The 15,379-nt window shown below is 49.6% G+C and overlaps 1 protein-coding gene across 3 annotated transcripts in view; it reads left to right on the top strand.

The window, feature by feature from the left end:
• MYOM2 (myomesin 2) overlaps positions 1-1,438 on the top strand; it is an 86,186-nt gene extending 84,748 nt beyond the window's left edge. For all 3 annotated transcript variants that reach the window (XM_067022452.1, XM_067022451.1, XM_067022453.1), the window contains one exon: positions 771-1,438. In XM_067022452.1, the coding sequence (XP_066878553.1) occupies positions 771-1,088 (318 nt within the window). In that variant the 3' untranslated portion in view covers positions 1,089-1,438. The remainder of the gene's footprint in view (positions 1-770) is intronic.
• The last annotated feature ends 13,941 nt before the right edge of the window (positions 1,439-15,379 follow it).

Genomic DNA, 15,379 nt, shown 5'->3' with positions numbered 1-15,379 from the left:
GGTCCTGGGGCCGGTCGAGGGCGTGAATGAAGGGGCAGGCGGGCCCCACCCACACCCTCGCCTACGCGACCCACCCGCCTCGTGGGAAGGTGGGAGCCTCCTTGTCAAGTGTGAAATAAAAAGAGCCATCTCCGCTCCAGTTGTCAAGGTCATTTTGGGGTGTATAAGGGAAACCATTTATTAGAGTTCTAATCGGTCACCTGTCACTGGAATTACTGATATCTAACTGGTACTTCTCTGAGTGCTTGAGTGATTCCATCTCAGTGACACCTGGGACATAGCTACTTGAGAGAATTTTTATGAGGCCAGAACACGAAAATGTAGAGCCCTTTTCTTTAGCAGCTGAGGAGAAAGCCTGGCGAGCTGTACCTGGAGGTCGTGGATGGAGGGTTAGCACTTGTTTTACTTTATCCTGGACCGAAAGCTTTGCTAAGTGCCCACAATGCAGTTTATCATAAGACAACGCAGTCTCTGGATTTGCCAGAGGAACTGGTAAAGGGAACCCATGACTCTGACTATAAAGGGAATTTAGAACCAGGCTAAAAATATTTTGAGTTTTCTCTCCAGCTGCCCCAGGAAGCTGTGAACTTCCTGCTCTTTCTGGATCCCTGGTGTCTAGTGTGGTGCCTACATACGTAAAGAGCGTGTTGACTAAATAAATGTCCCGAAGGGCAGATCAATAGCCGAGTGGGTGGAGGGCCCAGGCCGCTCGGAGGCCACCAGGCTTTTCTCTCTCTAACTCTCCCCTCTCTGCCCACCGTCCCCGCAAGACCTTGAACCTGACCTGCACAGTGTTCGGGAACCCGGACCCGGACGTGGTGTGGTTCAAGAACGACAGGGACATCGAGCCGAGCGACCACTTCTTGGTCAAGGTGGAGCAGGCCAAGTATGTCAGCATGACCATCAAGGGCGTGACCTCCGAGGACTCGGGCAAGTACAGCATCCACGTCAAGAACAAGTACGGGGGCGAGAAGATCGACGTGACGGTCAGTGTGTACAAGCACGGGGAGCAGATCCCCGACGTGGCGCTGCCCCAGCAGGCCAAGCCCAAGCTCATCCCCGCATCCGCGTCCTCGCCCACCAAGTGAGGGGCGGCCCGGGAGCCAGACGGCGTGGGTGCGTGTTCCCAGTAGGTGACAAGGGCCCGCGGCGTCCAGCGTGGCTTGGTAGTCGATCGTGCGTTACGGTTTTAGTCTTCATGTTTGGTGATTAGGGGTTTCTGTCCTTCTAAGCGGACACGTGGATGTCTTCCGGGAGGCTGCACCGCTGTGTCTGCAGGCGCTAGACGGGGTGGGTTGGAGGTGAGCTGACGTTGCGCTGGGGCCGTGCCCTCTAGTACCCTCAGGCCTAGGGGCTCTGAAATGCTGGTGGGACAGCGTGTGTGCCTCCGTACTCTCAGCTCTGTCTTGCTTTGGGTGAATAAAACTTTAAAAGGCAACTTGCGGTGTCTCTCCTGTACCGTCGCGTCCCCAGCACATCTGCCTGCTCCCCTCTGGCTTGTTTAATTACCGGTCACGGTGCAGCTTCACAGCTGGAACAAGCAGGTGATGCACCCCAAACCGCGAGCCTGGGGTGGGGACCAGACCCCCAGCACAGCCCGCTACCCCCAGCAGCTTCCCTGTCAGGACTTGGGCTCGAGGCTACTGGACTGGGAAGGTGACATCTCATGAGGACTTAGAAATGTCCACTGGATGTAAAATCACTGTCAGGAAAACAAAGTACATAGATGGCCGCGTGCTTTTTGAGTGTGTTAATTAAGGCATTTCGAAGGGAAGAAAACTCATTTGAAACGATCACAGTAGTGGTCATGGGGGAAAAAGTGAAACCTAGCTGTTTACAGAAGATCTCTTGGTGGAGATTTTAAAATGTGTGGGATGAACATATCCTTTCTCTGAATTTTTCTCCCTTTTTTGGAAAGAGGCTGAAATTCCTGTGGCATAAAAATCCTATCTCCGTATTTTAGTTTTGTATTAAACGTATTGCTCCGTAACAGAGAAAGCTTTGAGAGTCCAGAATATTCTCTCTCTGTGTCATTAAGGCCAATCCAAACTCTATGACATTTTCTAAGGTAATCAAAGAAATCCTGAAATGTACGTATGTCCCTCATAACGGCAGCCAGCTGAGCAGCGTTCTGGGAGTCTCGATACGAATTTTTAAAATCATCTTTACTTCTTCTGTTGTACAGGCGATCTTTAGCTGAGTTTCTTATTACTGCAAAGTCCACCAGTGTTTCCAAGAACATCGTTGGCAAGGGTAGACCCAGGCAGATTTCTCTACATTTGACCTTTATTTAGTTAGAAAGAACTTGCTTATTTTTTAGTTTAAGTAGTCATTTTTGTTTAGTCATGGTAAAATCTACCTACCACATTTCATAATCATATGAATCTGAAATTCACTCTTTCTATAACTGAGCTATCAGAATACATATCACACTCACTCGTAAAAGGCATCATTTTCCTCCATTTTTGTAGATACAAGAAAACAAGACTTAAAATAATCCAAGTGTGGAGGGGGGTGGCGGGTGGATGAACTGGGAGATTGGGATTGACATGTATACACCAATATGTATAAAATAGGTAACTAATAAGAACCTGCTGTATAAAAAAATGTCTACCATTTATGATAGGATTGCAAATGTGATGCATATCTGTGAACACACGGACACACACACACACACACGCACACACGCACACACACGCACACACAACGGAATACTGCTCAGCCATAAAAGAGAATAAAATGTTGCCATTTGCAACAACGACATGGATGGATGTCCAGGGCATTACGCTCAGTGAAAGAGCCAGGCAGATAAAGACACACACTGAATGATCTCACACGTGAAATGTAAAGAAGCTGAACTCAGCAACAGAGAGTAGAATGGTGGTTACCAGGGCGGGGCTGGGCGGTGAATGGGGAGATGTTGGTCGAAGGGCACAAACCTCCACTTACAAGATGACTTAAGTTCTGGGGGTGTAATGCACAGCATGGCTCCTATAGTTAATCATACCCCGTTGCATACTGGAAAGTGGCTAAGAGATTAAATCTCAAACGTCCTCACCACAAAAAAGAAATAGTAATTATGTGATCTGAGGCTACGGCGGGGTCATCATTTTACAATAGACACACGTGTCACATCATCCTACATCTGGAACTCATGCAACGTTATACGTCAATCATATTTCAATACACCCAGGGGAAACGTCTGTGTTAACTTGTTCACCTCACGTGGGAAATACAGAGATTTTGCATCTTCTAAAACTGGGCATTGAGACTGCCCATAGCCTATTTTTAAGCAATAATTTTGAAGTTACCTCATTCACGTTCACCTCTCTGCCCTCAGGCCTGGCCAGAATGAAGCTGCGTGGGGTGAGAAAGCGAGCCCGAGGTTCCCTGCTGGGAACGCTGTGTTTTCAAGCATCGGAGGGGCTTTTTGGCAAAAGCAGAGCTTCCTGCAGTCAGAACGCCCAGGACCGGTGGGGGGGGGGGGGTCCTGACTGGGTAGGATTCAGTCCCTCTCACCTTCTATCAGGTGAATCCTGAACACCAACGCCCTTCCTAAACGAATCTGTCACTTTCTTTAGTCAATAAACATGAAAATGAAGCCCATCCCGTACGCTGATCCCACCTGCATTTCCGTTTTCAGAAAAGGCGGCCCGTGCTGGAAAGTTACCTCTATGGTGGACAGTACTAGGGCTTGAATTTCATACGTCTGCCTCGTGCAGCCCCAGAAACGTGCCGCTTTCCGTAAAACGTGTGCTCTTTGTTCCATGAAACATTTTCACCCAGAGGTGCAGTGAGAAGCCACATGTGAACGTTCATGACTTAGAAAATTAAAAACTATAAATAGATTGAGAAATTAAATTTCATAAAAAGTACACTCGCATCAATGATCACATGAAACAAATGAACAGACGCATATTTGTGACGTATCTGAGGGTGTCTCATAGTGGGTGGATACTTATGAAAGCGTTTTTTAGAAAATGGATTCAAACAATTTTTTAACTAAATGAAGGTCCGTTTGTGTGTCTATCGAGGGGGGAAACAAGTCGGTAACTGGAGAGCGAAGGCTTTGTTTCTACTTCACAGAAAGCTGATTCTCACGTTTGGGGTTCTGGGCTAGTGCCTGAGAGAAGCTGGGGTTCTGTTCAGGTGGGCTTCCAGCAAGGGTGAGAGCTGCTTTGGGAATGTGATCAAGGACACTGGAGAGCTGGGGTGCCTTCGCGTTCGCAGGGGGGAGAGGTCAGGAGGGGCCGTCTATGGAGGTCAGACCCGCGTGGTTCTCCTGATTTTCTCCAGGAATGGGGGGGAGTCTAGGCCTGGCGGGGCCCGACCTCAGCTCACCTTTCCGCTCTGGATGTTGGGAAAGGAGGTCCTCAGCAGATGGTCAGGCAGCGTCAAGAGAGGAAGGTCCCACTTTGTGTTCTGTGTTTTGGTTTTTTTAAAATTGATTTACTGGTTTTTATGGGATTGTTGGACAGTTATGAAAAACCAATAGGAAGGTGTCAGAAGTCACATTAATTCCATGAAACCACTGTGCGGTCTTACCGCGGGACGGATCCTGTCACCGTGGCCAGCCGACGGCCCACCAGTTCCAAAGCGTCTTCTCTTTAAACTGTCTGGAAATTTCCAGACTCTGACCCAGACGGCCCTACGGCTGCCCTCCGTTTGGTGACCTTAGGCGGGCTTCCCCCCGACTCGGCTCGAGCCTGTGACTCCCTCAGAGATGCAGGGAAGCCTTCCCCCGGCCTCCTGCCGGTTTCACAGCCCGGGCCCCGGGCCCCGAGCCCCTCTGCGGTGCAACCGTCAGGAGGACAGGGCCCTGCCGCCCAGTCTCTGGGCATCAGAGCGTCTCTCCAGGGAGCTCCCAGTGGTAGCCACAGCCTGGGGAGGTCAGGTCAGATTTGCCGCCGCTGAGTTTATTCTTTAGAAATAAGGGTCCCTCGTCCTCCCCCCACCTCCTCCCCTCCCCCACCCCCTCCATGTCCCTGTTTAAGCTCCCAGCCCCTGTGCACCGAGGGGGCCAGAGGGCCCAGACGCCTGAGCCGTGAGGACACCGGCTCTGCCATCCACACACCGGGCGCCGGGCACATTCACCGACTCAGGTCCTCCTCCGTGCGCTGTAAAACGGGGTCAGTGGTGGGACCTGGGCGCCAGGCTCCGTATGAAGCTTGGTGGTCACGTGACACAGAGCACAGAGACGGCGCCGAGGCCGGTGCCTGGTGCACAGCAAGGGCTGCGTATGTGCTTGATCTCATGGTGACCGTCATTGTATGACTATTCAATAGTAACATTTAATATTTAACCCCCCAGATTACTTTCCTCTTTTTCCTCATCCACACTCTGTTGCTTTTTCTCAACCCTCTTTTCTGTGATGTTGTGTAAAATTTGAGGCCGCTCTTCAGGGAACCTTCGCACGAGTCGGGGCCCGTCCCCGTCCTTCACGGTTGCTTGCGTGGAGCTGCGGGGCCGCAGGGGGGTGTTTGCCTCCCCGTCCTCATTGCCCCCTAAGCATTCATGTCAAACGAAGGCCTTGCGGAGGCTGGGCGTGTACCCCCTTCCTTCAAAATGGTGGTTTTGCTGCCTTAGCAGTAGAAGCGGGGACGCCGGCTAATTAGTGGCAGTAGTTCCGTAGTGACACGGGTCGCGCTGAGCTCTCCATCACGGACGCTCACGGGGCCCTGCAGGTCGCGCTGCGGCTCCGGCGCGAAGCAGGGCGCCACGCCCGGCCTCACGCTTCCCTCCACTCGCTGCCACATCACACGCAAGCGCCCGGCAGCATCGGCCTCACACATCAGCCTGGCGAGCGCGGCCCCTCCGGGCAGTGGCAGCCGATGCCGCGGGAGCTTCCGTGACCCGTGACCCCTTGGGCCGCGGCTCGGAGACACAGAACGGCCGCCCGCAGGCAGGGGGACAGGATGGTGGCCGGTCACCCAGAAGGCAGGCGGGCTGCAAGCATGCGCCACGGGCAGGGTTTTTACAAAACCCTTTGCTTCCTCGCATCTCCTTTGATGTGCACCTCGTTTGCTGGAAAAAGAACTCAACATAACAGCCTTTCCAAGGCCCGCTTCTCCGCGGCGCTGGGTTTTAGAAGCTCAGATGAGCGCTGGCGGCTTCAAACGGTTTCTTTGTCCTCAGTGCGAATCTGCCCCAGACCCAGGTGCAGCCCCTTTCCTGCGGGCACTCTCTCGGCTGCGTTCCCACGGTTCCCGCTTGGAGCGAAGTGATGAGATAACCCAGCTCAGCCTGCGGAACAAGCTCTCAACGCTATAACCTAATGAACGTGGAGAAAGCTCTCCCAGCCAGTTCCTGCGCTCGGGGCCCTGAAACCTCTAGATGGCACTCGGAGAACAGGTACCGATCGCCTGCCTGCACGGGCAAACCAGATCCATCTTTCTGATGCAAACACATAGCTTAGTGAATGGAAAATTATTAAAGGCGTTATGCTTATCCCAGTGACAAGGACACGTCCGGCAAATTACTGTGTCCAGGAAATAGCCGGTCATTGTGAAGGCAATAATATAGCCTCTTCATCTTCACGTGATACACATTAGAAGGAATAAAACATACCTTGTGAGATATTACAAGGGTCTTATTACATCAGCGAAGTCATAAAAAGATGTGATCTATCTATACATTAAGTTTGGGGTATGAATCTTAAACATTCCGTGTTTCAGAGAGGCATGTCAAACGCAGCAGGAGCCCTCATTTTTCAAGGCAGTAAATTACAGCACTGGAATTTTTCCCATGATGATGGGAAGCAAAGGATGCTGCGGCGCTGTCCGCCGTCGGCTGAGGGCGTGTTCGTCCTTGAGTACTTTCTCAGTGGTTGCCCTGCTTCTCGACTTTTCCACAATGCATGTTTGGGAGAGGAAGCTGCCAGGGGGCATTCGCAATCCCTGTCACCTTTTGTCTCCTAGTGAGCAAACATGGTTAGTTTCGGGATCTCTAAGTTTTAATTTTTATTGCCCCTTGGACGTATAGTTAAATAACAAATGGAACAAAAGCTTACACAGAACAATCTCTTTTTTTTTTTTTCTGGCTTAAGATAGTTGAAAATCCATTTAAACCTCATTTTCGCATAGAATTATGATGGTATTTTTTAAACAAAGGGGGTCATATAAAAGAGGTACATTAAAGGGGTATATTAAAAATGAAATGAAGATAAACAGTCCCCACTCAAGCCAGCTTTATGATGCCAAGGCCACACCACGTCTGCTCTCCTGCCTCCTCTTCATCACTCCATCCCCTACTCCAGCTCTCACTCAGCAGCCACACTGATGTATCTGCTTTTATTTTATTAAAGATGTTCCTCTGCTTCTCCGGTAATGCAAACATCGTTTCTTTCATTGCTTTTAATACATTGCCATAGAAAATTGGCGAACACAGCGTCGCAGGGAGAGCTCAGGGTTTAGTCCTGGCTCTGTCGGAACCCAGCTGCACAGCAACCTTGAGCAAATCTTTATCTTTCTGTGCCTCAGTTTCCTTACCTGTAAAAGCAGGACCAGCAGTTCTCCAACGGAGCTCCATCCACGTACCGCAGGGGTGTCACTGCATCACCGGCTCCCCAGCCATCACCATCGGGCCCCGCCATCATGACGATCAGCTTTCGTCTCATATGCGGGACTTCCCAGAAGACTCCTTTTCAACAGGTTCTTGGGATTTTTCAGGCAGTTCAAAAGTTTCCTAAAGTACTTCTCAGATCTGAATTTTAGGACATCAGCTTCTCTGTCTGTCGTTTTGACGAGGAGTCAGTTCAAGACCTCAGCTGCCAGCCAGTGGGCGCGTGGAGGCGCAGGTGCAGGTGGGCTGGGCAAACACACCTGCGTGCTGCCGGAGGCGTGGTGGAATCTGGGCTCCAGCAGGTTCTCTGGCTTCCGGGACGGCTCCTTCGCCCAGGATGTCCATGCTTTTGGCTTTTGTTCCCATGTCCTAGTTGAACCACGGAGAGCGTTTAAAGAAACAGATCACCACATGGTAAAGGTCGGCTGACCCCCGGAGACCACCAGGTGAGAAACAGAGAAGCAGGTCGCCTTTGAGACCACCTGCCACCCGCAGGAAGCGGCTCTGAAGGGATGGAGGACGCCTTAAGTTCAGCAGGGCGTTCATTAACCAGGCAGGGAGTCAGGACCCTGGGGGCAGCAAAGGGGCTAGAAGGGACCTGGAATCCAGGGACAGACCTTCTGAGCAAGCAGGCCCCAGAGAGCTCAGCGCTCTGGGTGAACGGAGGCAGGAGGCCCAGGGCAGCCCATGCTGGGAAAGGAAGGGGCACAGTGAGCTGCAGCGGGGAGGTGGGGCCTCTCCAGAAGGTGGGCGTGGCCTTTCCTACAAGTGGGCGGCGCCTGCTCCAGCCGGTGGGTGGGCGTGGTGCTTGCTATACTCCAAGGCCGGGGCCTTGGGGCCTCCACCCCTTCAAGACCCCACTCAAGGCTGTCATCTGGTGGCTAGAGTGACTTTTTTAGATGCCACAGTTCTTTTGACCAATGGAAGAAAACGCCGGGGCAATGTGTTTCCTTGTTTTCCCTTCTGAAGATTAAAAGAAGAAAAAGAAAAAGCAAGTGCTCCTGTTTATCAACTAGGCTACCCAAGTAAAGGGACGCTTAAGGATTTCCCACCCCTACACCACTGCTACCTGCCTCACGGTCTTTTGAGAAAACGATCTGTCGGGCTCCAGCCATTGGCCGTCACCTGCTCATTCGCCCCTCACCCCGGGAGCACCGGCACCACCCAGCCCCGTGCCCACCACCGCTCAGCGGTCGGTTCATATGATCGCTGCTCATTACAGCTCTGCAGGAAGCAACGGAGGCGGCGCACTTTGCATTCTTCCAGCAAGAATTCACTTCTTACGCCCGAAGTTCCCGTGTTCAGGTGGCAGTGCATCTTAGCCGCCGACCGAGGCCCAGGGACCTCGGCCTAGGCCACATTTCCAGCTCTCGCTTCACAGTCCTTTACATATTAAAAAAAAATTGTAGTAACAGCACTTGTGGGTATGTATAGGAGGAGTTTTTCTACATTACCCTTGTCTGTCATGTTTCTCGAAAGGGCACTCTTAGGGAGTGTGAGTATAAAGATGGCAGGTGAAGATGTGTTTTAATTAAGTCCTAGACTTAAAGGGTAATGCAGGGAACATGGGCTCTCACAGACGCGGATTCCTTCCTGTGGGTCGCAGCGTTGAGAGTTCAGCGCGAATCATTAACCCCTTGTTTGTTTTCATGACAATGTGTGTTGATAATAAAAATGACCGAAGCTGTAACCAATCGTTGCCTCATCGAGGTGCCAGGGTCTTGAAGAAAATCACCTCTGTTCTCTCTGGAGTCCTCTCTCCATTTGTAAAATCGAGACAGTAACTCTTTGCAGGGTTATTATGAGATTGAAAAACAACTTGCCCTGTGAACAGAGCAGACACCGGGCCTTGTGATCTTGAAACTGATGGCTTCTCCCCTCAGTCTTTGGTTCACAGAGAAGTCACCACCTGTGAATATTCAAAGTTTATCAACTTCAGATTTAACAGTGATTTGACTTCCTCTCCCTGAGCTCTGCTACATGCATTTCTACGGAATTGAGACTTAGCAGTGAGCTGACATTTTCTTAATCCAATTTTCCAAGTCAGACATGGAAAAAGGATGGAGCAGACATCCATCCTTTGGAAAGGGGGCATGATTTCTGTCTTTTTGAAAACGTTAGCCATTTTTATCCAGTGTTGTCATTGCATATTTCAGAACGAGGAGGGGAAAAGCTTTATTTTTAGAGCAGCCACCGTCCTGGGCTGTGAAGGATAATGAAGAGACTGCTGTCTATGGAACAATTTGTGCCGACTTTCTGCCGGCGGCGGAGAGGGTGAGGGTGTGGGTGTGGCTGACGGTTTTAGCAGGAACTTAAGCAACAGAATATCCACACACACCAGCTGTCCCCCTCCTTCTCCTGATGGAATGAGCCCGTCAGCACTCTTGCCTGATGCAGTGTACGCTTGTGTGGCTTATGTAACTCAACAGGCTATAAATACTCCCAAGTTCAAGGTCATCTCAGCCACTATGGATGCGGCCTCTGGCGTCAGAGCTTCAGGAAAATCATCCTTTAAAAGTCAAATGCCTCTTTCTCCTGTGTTGTCCTTTGCAACCCAGTATAATTCCTGTTCCTTAAAGTATGGTGTTGACAGGTTGTTTAGCTGCTGTAAAAAAAAATATATATATATATATTTAAAATAGTATTTAGTATCATTAATATTATTAAAATTAAAATAATATTTAAAAATAAATTTTATCCATGAAATTTGTGTCAAAGTAGGGGAAAGTGGAGAAATTAGGAAAAAATAAGAAGCAAATGAGGTGTGTGTGTGTATATGTATGTGTATGTGTGTGTTTATGTATGTGTATGTGTGTGTATATATGTGTGTTTGTACCTTTTTTTTTTTTTTTTGCGGTACGCGGGCCTCTGACTGTCGCGGCCTCTCCCGTTGCGGAGCACAGGCCCCGGACGCACAGGCTCAGCGGCCACGGCTCACGGGCCCAGCTGCTCCGCGGCACGTGGGATCCTCCCGGACCGGGGCACGAACCCGTGTCCCCTGCATCGGCAGGCGGGCTCTCAACCGCTGCGCCACCAGGGAAGCCCATTTTTAGATTCAATGTTTTGTGTGGATCAAAATTTTCCTCTGGATTTCATTATTTAAAAAGAAAAGTACCCACCAAATACATAAACATGTCTATTTCTAAATGATTAATATATTTAATTTAAGAAATCTCATGGACCTTATTTAATTTACCATAAATCTTCTCTACTAAGCAAACACAAATAAAATCATTTAATAAAAACAGTTCATGATTACACTGTTAATATTCTGCTATAAATTCGCTGGAAAATACATGTCTCTCAACTCTTGTGGAGAGTGAATTAAAAATCAGTGTAGGTCTCTCTTTGCTCTGTCTCCAATCTTAGATAATCCATTTGTGCTTCTATCTTCCAAATATAAAGTGAGTAGGGACTTCCCTGGTGGTCCAGTGGTTAGGACTCCATGCTTCCACTGCAAGGGGCACAGGTTTGATCCCTGGTCAGGGAACTAAGATCCCACATACCTGGTGGCATGGCCAAAGCTGGAGGGGGGGAAATATAATATAGACATAAAATGAGTGAGTATATTATGAAGGTGGCTTCTGAGGTACTTTAGAATAGATCAGAAATTAGGTTATCAACAAGAGTTGGTGAGGATGTGGAGAAAAGGGAACACTTGTGCACTGTTGGTGGGAATGTAAATTGGTGCAGCCTTCGTGGCATTTTATATGTAGAATTTAAAGATATATTACATTTCAACCCTATATTTGTTTTATATTCATATATATTTTTAATATCTATGTAGCATTTATTTTTATAGAGTATGTATATTTCTAATGTTCTGCATTTTTAAACTATTGAAAGTAATGAGTGCTCATTGTAGAAAAAAATACTGGAAAGTGGTAAAAATGCTCGTTTTTATTCCAGTTTCCTCTCTTGTGCTCCTTTACTTACCTCTCAAACCACATCATCAGTGCTAAGAATTTTATTTCTGTTCTTCCACACGGGGGTAGAGGATTAATAACATCTTAAATTATCCTATCTATCTATCATCTATGTATGTATGTATGTATGTACTTATCTATCATCTATCTAGGTATCTATCACCTCTGTATCTATCTACCCTATTTATCTACCTTCTATCTATTCATCCATCCACCTGGTCAGTCAACCTATCCTGCCCCTCATTTCAAAAGTATTTAGAAATAATTCTCAATATGTACAGTACAATGACACAAAGTGAGGGGAAGTTAGGTCAAAGGGAAAATTTATAGGGAGTATTAAGATTAAAAAATTAACACAGAGAAATTGATGCGGAGGTGAGAACTTACCCAATGATTGAATATGGAAATAATTTATCTCTGAGCTTGGCAGTGTCCAAAGGCAGCGAGGGGACCTGAGCAAGGCTTCAGAAGACACTGAAGTGATTCTCTGGGTGCCGAGTTGTTTGATGTACTGGGCAAGGTAACAAAAGGGAAAATAGCTTGGATCTTAAAAGTTTTAATATATGTTTAATTAAAGTAAAAAATAATAAAGCCATCAGGCTGTGATTCCCTTGAAACATGTTCTAAGTGCCCAAAAGTATGTCCTGAGCGAATTGGCAACAGAAACATAAAATAACAGCGAAAGCTCCTGTTTTCCCAGCTCCCTTGGTGCGCCAAGCAGTTCTTTTTATGTTTATAAACATGCGTTCATTTCTTCTTGGTTCTTGAAAAGCATCTTTTCAGGTGGCATCAGGAGGCCTGGCACTCAGCCTGAGTAAGTCGCCCACCAGGGGCTTCTGTGCAAAATCGCAGGTGACAGGGCAGCGGTCCTGGAGGGTTCTCCCCCGGGCTTCACTGCTGGTGATGCTACCGAACACTGAGTGAGAAGGATGCCTGCCCTCTGTGTGAGAGGTGAAGTATCGGAAAAGAAAAGAAAAGGAAAAAAACCCCAAGCTTCCAAAAAGCGTACAGCTCAGCAAGACTCCCACGCAGTGCATACATTCCCAAGGTCAGGTGTAATTTATCTGCCTTTGATGAAACACACCCAAAGAATGAAAAGTGTGTATCTGTGCAGGAACGGCTGCTTCCGCAAGGGTTTACAAGCCGGTGCCGTATGAATATGTGAGTATATTATCCCGTGTGCACCCAGCACAGCCCCTCAGGACTTCTCCCAGCCCCGAACTGTCCCGATACCTGCCAGCTCATGCCGTCCGGGGTCTAGGAAGCCGTTCTGACCTCAGCCCTGGTGCGGAGGGGACCCTGAGATCAGGTCAGTCCACAGTCCCTATTTTCTAGGCGCGCTCCGTGGTGGAGTTTACAATCCAAGGACCAGTGCTGCCTACCTGGAAAAGCCGGTGTCCCTGAGCCACCTGCAGGAGGGGTGCCCCCTCCCTGCCAGCTTCCCCAGGGCGCTCCCCACCCCAGGTTCCCGTGGTTGCAGTGTTTCGGGGGCTCCTTCTGTCCTTCCCAGCTCAGATGCTCCCCCAGGAGCCTTGGGACCAAGGACAGGATGAAGACTGAGCACAGGGTCATACTGGCCCCGCCTTGTGCCCTCGAGCACAGCAGCTCTCCTCCTCTGGTCCCATGGTTACTCGGACCCTCCTTCACACGGAAGTTACCGCTGGGTGATGCAGAGGTGGTAGGTGGTCCAGGGTGGCCCCCTCTGTAGGAGGATGGAGACAAGAGACACTGGCAGTGGTCCTAGCACCTCTCTTGATGGTGAACTCTGGGTCTCTGAGAGCAGTTCTGTCCTTGGTCCAGACATGAGCCACCCTGACCCCTGATGTGACCCTCCCTCTCAGGCTGTGTTCTGACTGGTGGGGTCCAGGGGATGTGACCATGGGGCCTTAGATGCCCTGGAGATTGGCCTTGATTCTAGGGGTTCTTGGGCTCCTTCCCCAGGTCCCTTGACTGAGGGACACATCTCTTCATCAGTTTGCAGCCAAGAGGCACCGATTTGCAGGTGGACAGAGCCTGGGTATCGACACTCCTCTGTGTGTGTGTGTGTGTGTGTGTGTGTGTGTGTGTGTGTGTGTGTGTGTGTGTGTGTGTGTGTGTGTGTGTGTGTGTGTGTGTGTGTGTGATGCCACTTGCGTCGTGGGGTGAGAAGCCCAGGGTGTAGGGTAGGGCCGGGTGTCCAGTCCTCCTTGCAGCTCGCCACCGCCTCCAGGTGGAGCTCTGAGAAGACCAACAGTTCGTAAAGGGGAAAAGCCAATTTTGACTTCTTGGATCTGTTTCTTTGACTTTAATCTTTGCTTTTGTTATTATAATCATACATAATGGCCTGCCTCAGGGAACCCTGCCCTCTGCCCCAATGGTAAACTGAAGTGCCTTTGTGCAGCTCAGCAGGAGACAATCTGACCCTACCCACCTGTGAGTGGCCGCAGTAAGGAAGAAATTAACGCGTCCCCTCCCCAATGCTGGCCACCCGGAGATGTTTTGCAAGATAAATGGCCTTTTAACTTTACTTCCTCACCTCCTCCCCCTCTCTGTTCCGTAAGAGAAACTGGCATCCAGGGCCTGATCAGATGGTTTTTCAGAGACCCTAGTCTGCTGGCTTTCCAAATAAAGTTGTATTCCCTGCCTCCACACCTCCTCTCCGGATTTATTGGCTTGTCATGCAGCCAGCAGAGTGAGCTTGGATTCGGTAACAAGTTGTCAGGTAGAACCAGACCTTCCTGGATTTCGTGAAAGTATATCTGTAAAGGGGAGTGGCTCCAAAGCGTTCTACTTCACTGCTAGTTAGCTTGACTTTAACTTTACTGTGTTTAGTGATGTGATACGTGGGTCTCCGTTTCTACTCCCCCGCCAACCTTGCAAGTTTTATGAGAGCGTGTGCCAAGACATGCAGAAAATGGACTTCCCGGGGTACGTCTGGAGTATAGTTTGTGATCTTGCCAGGCGTGAAGGAATGAATTAACCTGCGAGCCAAGTGAAAAGAGCTGAGATTCAGTGTTCACCCTCCTACTGCAGGGACGGAGCTGAGTGCTGAGGAAAGGACCCTGTCAAATCAGGATACCTTCTATAACCCGAACAGGCGGCCATGGGGGCAGGTGAGGCCTGGGAAGCATTCAGCATCAGAAATGTCCACCAGGGCTTCTGGAGGGGCCACCTGGGGGTGAGGCTGTTGAATACAGGAGGACAGGTGGGTCATAAGGGACAGATGGGCCAGGAGATGTCAGAATTCCTGGGTGGGAGATGAGGAAGCCAGGGGAGTGCCCACGGGAGGAGCTGAAACATGGAATGATGGTGTGTTCGGGACACAAGGACAAAGCTATGGCCCATTTAATATGCCTGGGGCATAACGGCAAGGACCCCGGCCAAGCAGGGAGATCCCTGAGTAAGGACCCCTGGCTTTTCCACCCCCTCCCCCCCTCCCCAGAGACAGGAACGGTCCCAGACCCTGGGTGGATACCTGGATGAGAAGGAGAGGGGCGCGCTTTCAGGGCTGGCGGGTGTCTGCCTTTGGGGGGGCCGTGGCTGTGTGGAGTGTGCTGGGCAACGATGCTCATGGAGGACCTTCTGTAGCAGCCGATTTCCTGTTACTTTTATTGTCGAAGAATCAATGTTTTATTTTTAAAAACGGGCGATGGCTGTGCATTTTGACGCATCAACAGATAAAAAGATTCGTTGTCATTAATTAGCTTATGGCGGCGTGCTCTGTGTGGTGAACCCTTCTCCTGAGCACATGTGATCACATTTTTGACCTTCCCCGATTCATTTATCAAGCAGACCCGAAAAACAGAGGGGCTTGTCTGCATGTAGCCTTGCTGTGTCTCACAGCCTCAAGGAGAATTTTTGTTTATTTATTTTGCTAGTAAGGGATTTCCCCCCAATTCGTGTTTATTTACTCC

The sequence above is a fragment of the Kogia breviceps genome, chromosome 20, assembly GCF_026419965.1.
Source record: "Kogia breviceps isolate mKogBre1 chromosome 20, mKogBre1 haplotype 1, whole genome shotgun sequence".
Lineage (NCBI taxonomy): Eukaryota > Metazoa > Chordata > Mammalia > Artiodactyla > Physeteridae > Kogia > Kogia breviceps.
This window is presented reverse-complemented; position numbering and strand designations above follow the sequence as displayed.